General features: G+C 49.2%; 1 protein-coding gene across 1 annotated transcript in view; it reads right to left on the reverse strand.

Annotated features, from left to right (window-relative positions):
- The window catches only part of LOC144762256 (calpain-1 catalytic subunit-like), an 879,063-nt gene that overhangs the window by 434,640 nt on the left and 430,988 nt on the right, over positions 1 to 13,435 (reverse strand). Inside the window, exon 4 of the mRNA XM_078647399.1 lies at positions 10,167 to 10,300. Coding sequence (XP_078503525.1) covers positions 10,167 to 10,300 — 134 coding nt within the window. The remainder of the gene's footprint in view (positions 1 to 10,166; positions 10,301 to 13,435) is intronic.

A 13,435-nucleotide genomic window follows, 5' to 3' on the forward strand; every position in this document is an offset into this window, starting at 1 on the left:
ATAGTGCTGAACCAGAGGGTGGCAGTGCTGAACCAGAGGGTGGCAGGGGTGAAACAGATGGTGGCAGGGGTGAACCAGAGGGTGGCAGGGGTGAACCAGAGGGTGGCAGTGGTGAACCAGAGGGTGGCATAGGTGAACCAGAGGGTGGCATAGGTGAACCAGAGGGTGGCAGTGCTGAACCAGAGGGTGGCAGTGCTGAACCAGAGGGTGGCAGTGCTGAACCAGAGGGTGGCAGTGCTGAACCAGAGGGTGGCAGTGCTGAACCAGAGGGTGGCAGTGCTGAACCAGAGGGTGGCAGTGCTGAACCAGAGGGTGGCAGTGGTGAACCAGAGGGTGGCATAGGTGAACCAGAGGGTGGCAGTGCTGAACCAGAGGGTGGCAGTGCTGAACCAGAGGGTGGCAGTGCTGAACCAGAGGGTGGCAGTGCTGAACCAGAGGGTGGCAGTGCTGAACCAGAGGGTGGCAGTGCTGAACCAGAGGGTGGCTGTGATGAACCAGAGGGTGGCTGTGATGAACCAGAGGGTGGCAGTCGTGAACCAGAGGGTGGCAGTGCTGAACCAGAGGGTGGCAGTGCTGAACCAGAGGGTGGCAGTGCTGAACCAGAGGGTGGCAGTGCTGAACCAGAGGGTGCTCTGATGAGCCAGAGGGTGGCAGTGGTGAACCAGAGTGTGGCAGGGGTGAACCAGAGGGTGGCAGTGGTGAACCAGAGGTGCTGGGATGAACCAGAGGAGGCAGTCGTGAACCAGAGGGTGGCAGTGGTGAACAAGAGGGTGACAGTGGTTAACCAGAGGGTGGCAGTGGTGAACCAGAGGTGCTGTGATGAACCAGAGGTGGCAGTTGTGAACCAGAGGGTGGCAGTGGTGAACCAGAGGGTGACAGTGCTGAACCAGAGGGTGGCAGGGGTGAACCAGAGAGTGGCAGTGCTGAACCAGAGGGTGGCAGTGGTGAACCAGAGAGTGGCAGGGGTGAACCAGAGGGTGGCAGGGGTGAACCAGAGGGTGGCAGGGGTGAACCAGAGGGTGGCAGGGGTGAACCAGAGGGTGGCAGTGATGAACAAGAGGGTGGCAGTGATGAACCAGAGGGTGCTGTGCCCATACACGACCGCATGGGTAACTTCGCCATGCAAGAGGCTCGCGAACACGCAAAAAGCCCAGCGAAACACGCCCTATCTCCCCAATGCTGCATCAAGCCTTGCGCCTGCTTCAAGCAGGCGCAGGGTTTTGACGCAGCATTGGCCTAAAAGTGACGGAGTGAAATCTTGTAGATTTCACTCAGCCACTTTTAGGAGGCGTTCCTGCGCAGGAACGCCCTCCCACGCGCCGGAACGCCTCCTGATGGAGCAGAGCTTTACAACGTGACGCATCTCTCAGATGCATCACGTTGTTAATACCCAGCACCATGGCACATCTTTTGTGCTGCCGCTGCGTCACAAAAGGTCTCGGTAGAGGGTGGCAGTGGTGAACCAGAGGGTGGCAGTGATGAACCAGAGGGTGACTATGATGAACCAGAGGGTGGCAGTGCTGAACCAGAGGGTGGCAGTGCTGAACCAGAGGGTGGCAGTGCTGAACCAGAGGGTGGCAGGGGTGAACCAGAGGGTGGCAGGGGTGAACCAGAGGGTGGCAGGGGTGAACCAGAGGGTGGCAGTGATGAACCAGATGGTGGCAGGGGTGAACCAGAGGGTGGCAGGGGTGAACCAGAGGGTGGCATAGGTGAACCAGAGAGTGGCAGTGGTGAACCAGAGGGTGGCAGTGCTGAACCAGAGGGTGGCAGTGATGAACCAGAGGGTGGCAGTGATGAACCAGAGGGTGGCAGTGATGAACCAGAGGGTGGCAGTCGTGAACCAGAGGGTGGCAGTGGTGAACCAGAGGGTGGCAGGGGTGAACCAGAGGGTGGCAGGGGTGAACCAGAGGGTGGCAGGGGTGAACCAGAGGGTGGCAGGGGTGAACCAGAGGGTGGCAGGGGTGAACCAGAGGGTGCTCTGATGAGCCAGAGGGTGGCAGGGGTGAACCAGAGGGTGGCAGGGGTGAACCAGAGGGTGGCAGTGCTGAACCAGAGGGTGACAGTGGTGAACCAGAGGGTGACAGTGGTGAACCAGAGGGTGGCAGTGGTGAACCAGAGGGTGGCAGTGGTGAACCAGAGGAGGCAGTCGTGAACCAGAGGGTGGCAGTGGTGAACAAGAGGGTGACAGTGGTTAACCAGAGGGTGGCAGTGGTGAACCAGAGGTGCTGTGATGAACCAGAGGTGGCAGTTGTGAACCAGAGGGTGGCAGTGGTGAACCAGAGGGTGGCAGTGGTGAACCAGACGGTGGCAGGGGTGAACCAGAGGGTGGCAGGGGTGAACCAGAGGGTGGCAGGGGTGAACCAGAGGGTGGCAGTGGTGAACCAGAGGGTGGCAGTGGTGAACCAGAGGGTGCTGTGCCCATACACGACCGCATGGGTAACTTCGCCATGCAAGAGGCCCGCGAACACGCAAAAAGCCCCGCGAAACACGCAAAAAACCCCGCAAACACGCAAAAAACAAAAATCCGCAAATTCGCCCAAATTTGTGGATTTTGCGGATTGCGAATTCGATTTCGCGCGAATTCACGGAACGCGAATTTGCAAATTTCGCCCATACTTGGTTGGGGTGGAGGCAATAAATGCAGTCTTTGTGTGGATCATCCACATGAACTCTTTTCCTGCCGCAGGTCTTACATGGGCAAAAAAGACCTTTTTTTTATCAGACAAGCATGAAAAAATTAAATTTCCTGGAAAAAATCAAGAAAGTTGAAGAAGAACTGAGTGGAACTCAAGGGAGACTCCCTTCACACACGATGTGTGGTGAAAATCTGAAGGAATCTACCTCTGCTGGAAGTGTTCTAGTGTTGTGAACGTATCTAGGACCCTATTTAAATATTCCAGATTCATGCCCTTATGTGGTTATAACAAATCATATCCTTATAAAGGCATAAGAATCATATCCATATTTAGTCATAGCCAATGCAGTCCAAATACGACAAGGCTACTCCCATAGACTCCTAGAAAGTACAACGCGTTCTTTAAACAAACCAAGCCTCCAGCAGCCCGGGAATTCCCCCTGGTTCTGTTTTATTTGTCCAAGAACTCCTGGAGTCCTAAAAGAACTGCGAGTTCTTAGTGACGTCTTATGTCCAACCTTACGTCAAACTCGGCACCTTCCAGGTATAAATATACCAACAGCTGCCTTAGCAAACACACGGTGGTTTGGAGCAGATCGGCTATCTACTTACCCGACGCCCTGCTGTGACGAGTGCCGAAGGAAGCCGACCCTCCCATTGACGCACTGAGAGAGATGCTGTCTTTTCTCCTGCCGAGAAATCCAGCTCCAGTGTTTCCAGTCACCCTTGCGGGTTGCTGGAAGATCGAGTCCTGAGAAAGAGATGCAAGACCTCCTTCATTTTATAACCAAGGTACGGAGCTGATTAGATCCTTAGAGAATTCTTGATTCAGATTTTCGGCAAAACTATCTTAACTCAAACTATATATCATTTGCTCCTTCCCACGTACTAGGCTTAGGTTAGGTACACCGGGATAGGCGTATTTTAGAAACACCAGTTGAGTATGTTTAGTCAACTTTTATCATTGTATGTATTTTATCCGTTTTAAGTATCTTTTGGCTTAGAAACCATATAAATGCTTTTACAGTATTATTTCATAATACTCCTTTTACTGTACGCACTTTACTTTATGACAAGTATTGCAATTGTGGCAATTCACTTCTCTTGCATGAGAAAGAAGACTGCTCAATAAATAACCACTTTTATTGAAAACGCCCGTCTCTCTATTTCTCTGCACTCCTGGTGAAAATAAGCATGCACGATTGACTGAGTGAAATAGCCATCTATTGTTTCCGCGACTCTGGAGATATACTCCTTATTCTGGAGGGAGCAAAGTTGTCATGTTTATGCGGTTGTCAGAAACGAATCCCTTCTTGTCTATTCAGGAAAGTTAATTCCTTCCTGTTCACTCGAGAAAGTTTCTAGTGACCTCTGAGCTAGCTGGCATTCATAATTAAGTCTAACATATTCAATAGAGACCTAGTCGACCTTAGTGCTATGTCTAAACTATTGTTTATGTTATTTCAATGCACAGAGCCTATTGGGAATATATGAACTACACTACACTAGAGAGTGCTAGAAACTGATTGATTGTATTCAACATTTGGTCCTTTTTTAGGTCTCACCTGACCCAGCGCATGTGCTGGTCTGGCGAGACTTCCACAACACACACAACCACAATACGCACAACTACACACACACATCCACAACAGCACACACACAACCACACACAAAACCACACACACACAACCACAACCACACACATACACACAACCACACAACCACACACACACAGCCACACACACAACCACACATACAACCACACACACACAACCACACACACACAACCACACACACACAACCACACACACACACAACCACACACATACACTCAACCATGCACACAACCACACACTCACACAACCACAGCTACACACACACACAACAACCACACAACCACACACACACAACCACACACACAACCACAACCACACGCACAACCACACAACACACACAACCACACACACAACCACACACACACACAACCACACATACAACCACACACACACCCCACAAACACAACCACACCCACAGCCACATACATAACCACACACATACACAACCACACACACAACCACACACAACCACACACATACACAACCACACACAACCACACACATACAACCACACACATGCAACGACACACACAACCACACACACAACCACACACACATCCACACACACAACCCTTCACACACAAAACCACAAACACAACACACAACCACGCACACACACAACCACACACACACAACCACGCACACACACAACCACACACACACACAACCACACACACACAAAACCACACAACAACACACAACCACACACATACCCACCCACACACACAACCACACACAACCACACACACAACCACAACCAAACACACAACCACACACACACAGCCACAACTACACACACAACCACACACACAAACACCCCCAATCACACACACAACCACCCACACACAACCACACGCACAACCACATGCACAACCACACACACAACCACACACATACACAACCACACCCAACCACACAGCCACACACAAAATCACACACACAGCCATACACACACAACCACAACCACACACGCAACCACACACACACAACCACACACACACAACCACACACACACAGCCACACACACAACCACACACACAACCACACACACAACCACACACACAACCACACACACAACCACACACATACACACAACCACACACACACAAGCACAGCTACACACACACAACAACCACACAACCACACACACAACCACACACACAACCACACGCATAACCACACAACACACACAACCACACATACAACCACACATACAACCACACACACAACAACACACACACAACCACACACATACAACCACACACACACACACAACCACACAAACACAACCACACCCACAGCCACATACACACAACAACCACACACACACAACCACACACACAACCACACACACACACAACCACACACACACACAACCACATACACAACCACACACATACAACCACACACATACAACCACACACATACAACCACACACACAACCACACACATCCACACACACAACCACACACACAAAACCACAAACACAACACACACAACCACACACAACCACACACACACAACCACGCACACACACAACCATACACACACACAACCACACAACAACACACAATCACACACATACCCACACACACATCCACACACAACCACACAACCACACACACAACCACACACAATCACACACACACAGCCACAACTACACACACAACCACACACACAAACACCCCCAACCACACACACACAACCACACGCACAACCACACGCACAACCACACACAACCACAAGCACACACACAAGCACACACACAACCACACAAACACAACCACACAAACACAACCACACCCAACCACACAGCCACACACAAAATCACACACACACAACCACAGCTACACACACACAACAACCACACAACCACACACACACAACCACACACACACAACCACACACATAACCACAACCACACGCACAACCACACAACACACACAACCACACACACAACCACCCACACAACTACACACACACAACCACACACATGCAACCACACACACAACCACAACCACACATACAACCACACACACAACCACACAAACACAACCACACCCACAGCCACATACACACAACAACCACACACACAACCACACACACAACCACACACACAAACACGCACACACAACCACACACATACAACCACACACATACAACCACACACATACAACCACACACACAACCACACACACATCCACACACAACCACACACACACAAAACCACAAACACAACACACACAACCACACACATACAACCACACACAACCACACACACACAACCACGCACATACACACAACCACACACACACACAACCACACAACAACACACAACCACACACATACGCACACACACACACACAACCACACACAAGCACACAACCACACACAACCGCAACCACACACACAACCACACACACACAGCCACAACTACACACACAACCATACACACAAACACCCCCAACCACACACACACAACCACCCACACACAACCACAGGCACAACCACACGCACAACCACACGCACAACCACACACATACACAACCACACCCAACCACACAGCCACACACAAAATCACACACACAGCCATACACACACAACCACAACCACACACGCAACCACACACAACCACACACAACCAAACACACAAACACACACAACCACTTCCACACACACTCACATACACACACAACCACACCCACAACCATACACAACCACACACACACAACCACACACAAACACACAACCACACACACAACCACAAACACACACACACACAACCACAACCACACACAACCACACCCACACACACAACCACCCACACACAACCACACGCACAACCACACATACACACAACCACACAGCCACAGACAAAATCACATACACTACCATACACACACAACCACAAACACAACCACAACCACACCCAACCACACACACAAACACACACAACCACACCCACACACACTCACACAACCACACCCACAACCACACACAACCACACACACACAACCACACACGAACACCAACGCACAACCACACCCAACCACAAGCACACACACGACCACACACAACCACACACACAACCACACAACCACATATACAACCACAAACACAACACACACAACCACAACCATACACACAACCACACACACACACACAACCACACACACAACCACAACCACACACAACCACAACCACACACACAACCACGCACACAACCGCACACATACAACCACACACACAACTACACACAACCACACACACACCCACACACAACCACATACACAACCACACAACCACAACCACACACACACACAACCACACAGCCACAACCACACACACAACCACACACACACACAACCACACACACACACAACCACACAACCACAACCACACACACCACACACAACCACACACAACCACACACACACACAACCACAAGCACACACACAACTACACACACAACCACAAGCACACACACAAGCACACACACAACCACACACATACACACAGCCACACACACAACCGCACACAAGTACACACAACCGCACACCCACACACACACAACTACACACCCAACCACACACACACACACACACAACCACACACACAACCATACACACACAACCACACACACAAGCACACACAACCACACCCAACCACACACACAAACACACACAAACACACCCACACACACCCACATACACACACGACCACACACACAACCACACACACACAACCACACGCACAACCACACACACACAACCACACATACAACCACACATATACACAACTACCACCACACTCAACCACACAAACTCACAACCACACACAACCACAACTACACACACACATAACCACACACACAACCACAACCACACACACAAACACATGCATAACCACACCTAACCACACAACCACAAGCACACACAACCACACATACAATCACACACACAACCACACATACAATCACACACACAACCACACATACAACCACAAACACAACACACACAACCACACACACAACCACACACACAACCACCCACAACCACACACCCAACCACACACGACCGCAGGCACACACACAAGCCCACACAACCACTCACAACCACATACAACCACAACCACACGTTCAAACACATGCATAACCACACCTAACCACACAACCACAAGCACACACACAATCACATACACACAACCACACATACAACCACAAACACAACACACACAGCCACCCACAACCACACACACAACCACACGCATCCACAACCACACACACAAGCACACAAAACCACACACAACCACAAAGACAACCAAACACAACCACACACACAACCACACACAACCACACACACATCCACACACACATCCACACACACACAACCACACACACAACCACAAACACAACACACAACCACACACACAACCACGCACACACACACAACCACAAACACAATCACACACACAACCACACTCACAATCACACAACCACACACACACAACTACACACACAACCACACATACAACTGCAAACACAACCACACATACAAACACACACACACAAACAGCCACACACACAACCACACACGCACACAACTGCACACACACACAACCACAACCACACACACAACAACACACAACCACACATACAACCCCACATACAACCACACACACACAACCACACACACAATCACACTGTCAGTTCACACTTTCACCAGGTACAAACACCATCAGTCATCAGTGCACGCTTTCACAGGGCACAAACATCACCAGCCGTCAGTGCACGCTTTCACCGGGCACAAACACCACCAGTCGTCAGTGCACGCTTCCACCAGGCATACACCAACAGACGTCAGTGCATGCTTTCACCAGGCACACACAAACCACCAGCCGTCACTGCACACTTTCACCATGCACACACACACCACCAGCCGTCAGTACATGCTTTCACCAGGCACACACCACCAGCCGTCAGTGCACGCTTTCACCAGGCACACACACCACCAGCCGTCAGTGCATGCTTTCACCAGGCACACACACCACCAGCCGGCAGTGCACACTTCCACCAGGCACACACACCACCAGCCATCAGTGCACAATTTCTACAGACACACACACCACCAGCCATCAGTGCATACATCAATTGTTAACGCATCCACAATTAACTATTGTAGCAATCGCAGTATGGCGCACTTTACTTTTAAACATATTCATCTAAAGCGCAGCATGCCACCATTGCTACAAAAATAAATACACATTGTTTTGGCCTACAATTTTTAGACTTTGGTTGCAATTGGTGTTGCAATATTTAGCAATGCCAATAGCTCAAACTTAATGAATGCGAGATCTATTGCATTGCAAATGCTTGTTTAAAAATGGGCATAGATCGGCTAAAACATGGCATGGGCCATTATAGCCTATGATATTTGTTAACTACTGCTTGATTATGTTACTGTGGGACTCCCATTTCGATGACTAGGGATTGATTCAAGAATGTTTGTAACCTCATACCTCTGGTCTGGTCACTGTTTGCAAACTCAAGCCTCTGGGGTGGGCATTGTTTTGTAACATAAAGCCTGTAGGTGGTCATTGTAAACTCAAGCCTCTCATGCAGTCACTTTTTGTAAGCTCAAACCTCTGATGTGGTCAGTGTTTGTAACCTCAAGCCTCTGGTGTGATCATTCTTTGGTAATCGCAAGCCTCTGGTGTTGTCAGTGTTTTGTAACCTCTAGCCTCTGAAATGGTCACTGTTTGTAAACTATAGCCTCTGTTGTGGTCAGAGTTTCTAACCTCATGCCACTGGGGTGGTGATTGTAAATTCAACCCTCTGGAATGGTAAGATGGTAAGATAAGATTCAGGACATTATTGGACTTTATAGGCTTGGTGGGGGGATGCAAAGACCACTTACTTGGCATAGGCCTTCTCCAGCAGTGCGCTCCAGAATTCCTTGAGGTCGGCGGAGTGCACAAACATCAACTTGCCATCCTTGACTGGTAACCTGTCATCGACCACCACGTCCACCCACTTTCCATACTGCCAGATCTGAGGGGTAATGACGAGAGAATAAAAAGAACAGACAAAAGGCAAAATTACTGGGCAGAGAGGAGATAACAACAAGGCCTTAAAAGAACATAAATGCTTCCAGCAGCCTCACCGCGACAAATGCATTGAGCCATTAAATGCGCGTATTCCCATTGCGAAACTGTGCTACATGTTCACAAGTTGCCTCCAAATCTGTAGCATTTATACAGCGCTTATTATCTCTATGTGGGGCGCTGTAGCACCTTGGCTGCAGTATTGAGGTTACCTCAAGACATTATCTGCTTAAGCCAGTGCCTCACAGGCAACACATATTTGAACTTTGCAGCTTTGAAATGGGAAGAACTTTTACAAATGTGCATAATATACACATTTTGGAAGATGTTTCCTGCATCAATAAATAACCAGGCATAATATCTAATCTTGGCTTTCATCAAACCCAGTGCTCATTTCAACCACAGGGAGCTTTTAGAGTACAGATAAACCCTCAGTCCTTTCTAAAGGCACAAAGTGATGGTGTTAGCTATTGACTCTAATCTCGGGCTATGTGGAGACTGGTGTTGGAAGCAGCATGATTCAATGCATGAGGCTCTGCACGGGACTGCTTAGCAACTATTCTCTGCTAAAGGTCTGCTCTCTCCCCATAACTCTGATGCATTGTTTTACCGTTTGGAAGGACTTAGGTGTAAGGGAATGTGTGGTACGAATATGGCTCATAGATGACATTCTGAAAATTGTAGTGCATTTGGTTCCTGTGTTTGTGTCTCACAAGATGGTGAATCATTTGTGTAAGCCTGCTACATTCACACTAGGCATGCCAGGCTGCAGTCTGCACATACTCCTGACCAAACCCCTTCCAGAACACCAATTGTACTTGGTGGTGGAATGGGACTTTACCAGTTCATTCTTTAGTTCAGATAAAGACCCCGCCTTCACACCCCACCCCTAAGGAAAATCTGCACATCCCTCATTTCCTGCAGTGCTTGCGTTTCCAGGGGTAACAGGAACAGGTGAGAACTCTCCTAGTCTCAATCTACAAATCACCTGTACCTGTCTAAACCTATCTGACTTAGAAAAGAGACATGACCATCTCCAAGTCCGGAGTAGTGAGAACATTTTCAAGCAGAGAAGACCCTGTGGAAGGCTCAGTTTTTAACACCTTGGCCACCAGAAGACTATAAGACAACTGACCAGTAGCAGAATCTCTACTGGGTGGTCACCATTTCTCCAGACTGGGCTCAGTATGGGAATCCCGTGTGAAGGTTCAGCAGCTGTGACCTGTCAAAAGATAAAGAGCTCACCTCCCTGAGCATTGAGCTGGGTTGCACCTGCCAGGAGAAGTCAACCTGAGTCCAGGAAGAACATCAAAAGGTCCGACTGACAAGAAAAATCAAGTGGATATAGTCTCAATGTACTGTAGGTGCCCAAGAGATGCAAATTACCAGTAGAAAAGGTGGCAAGAGGAGCATCATCTGATTAATTGAGCCGTAATGTTCCCCTTGAAGCGGAAGAGCTGGTGTATCTGCCCCATCACATACCTATATGGTACATTACATGTCCAATCTCCAGTCGCATAAGAACGAGGAAGCAGCCTTCCTTCACAAATTACAGCTACACCTTTTTTTTAAATTAATTTTCCAACTTTCATACATCGAGGCATACAATAATTTCACATATTGATGTATTTCAATATCAACAAAACTTTTGTACATATCGATGTCATACAGGTAACTGATGTCGCTATTAAGTTGTACCCACATATTTGCATTATCCACATTAAGGTAAGTACAGATTCCCATGTAAAGACAAACACCTCCTGGGAGAGACGGTCACTTTTCTATTTCACAATGCAGTGATTGCTATGGACAGCTTGGTTGCGTGTGAGCATGTTTTTTGTCCCCCACACTCCCGCCACAGAGGTTCGGATCTCAATTTTCCCGCCTGATCATTCCCACCTTGGCAGCAGGACTCCGGTCAAGAGTTCCCTCAAGTACTCCACCAGGGGTTGCCAGATTTCTCTGGGGCAGGGTGAGGCAGGCAGCAATTCCACGTAGGTCGCTAACTGGTCCTTTCAATAAATGAAATCAGAAATCCAGTCCTTAAATTTCGGGGCTCACCCCCTGCCCCACCTGCACGCCACTCTGCGCTTGGCCAATAAAAGACCTAATGCAAGGAGTTTTTTAGGTGGCGTCTGTATGTCAGCTGTGCAGCCCAGAAGCGCAAACATAGGGGACATGGGGAGAGGGACTTTGCTCGTTTCTGACAGCGCAGTCCCACTTCTTGCCAGTACACATGGACCGCGCTGCATTGCCAGGCAAGGTGAAGGAAGTCTGCTCCGTCCGCACAAATTGGGCCTCATTTATGAGAAATGACGCATCACTGCGTGAAAGCAGCGATGCATCACTTCTCAGTGCGCACTCCTTGCGACATTCCTGATGCGTCATATTTAATGTATGACGCATCATGTCGCAAGGAGTTACAGATACGTCAGTATTTCTGACGTATCTGTAAGCGCAAAAGTGACACATTGCTGGAGTGTGTCACAAAAGTGACGCAACTCCAGCAATGCGTCCTTTCACATGGGGCAAGCCCCATGTGAAAGGGCTTGCGTCAGTCTTACGCCTGCTGTGAGGCAGGCGCAAGATTTTGACGTAACAGCGTCCTAAAAGTGACGCAGTGAAATCTCATAGATTATACTGCGTCACTATTACGAGGCTTTTTGCGGGGGAACGCCCCCCAGGCATACATTATACCTGACGCAGGTATAATGTAGCGCAGGGGTTTACAAAGTGACGCATCTGCTTAGATGCGTCACTTTGTAAATAGTGCGCAACAGGAGGCATGTTTTACGCCGCCGATGCGTCACAAAAAGTGACGCATAGGAAGCGCAAAACTGACGCAAGGCCTCATAAATGAGGCCCGATATCTTTCATATCGGTCGTCGTCCCTCAGCTTATACTTGCGGAGGCGTGCGGGTGTGTAGTAAGTTCTACGCAAGAATTTAAAATGCATTATTGTTAATCGGCTACTTGCCATAATGGCTTCTGTCTGCGCGCAGCAGTATGACCACTGTTTGTCAGTGAGTGAAGCAGCTAAGCCTTGGTCCCATGCCTCCCTGGCCCCCTGCGACTGTTGTGG

Source organism: Lissotriton helveticus, chromosome 6 (genome assembly GCF_964261635.1).
Source record: "Lissotriton helveticus chromosome 6, aLisHel1.1, whole genome shotgun sequence".
Lineage (NCBI taxonomy): Eukaryota > Metazoa > Chordata > Amphibia > Caudata > Salamandridae > Lissotriton > Lissotriton helveticus.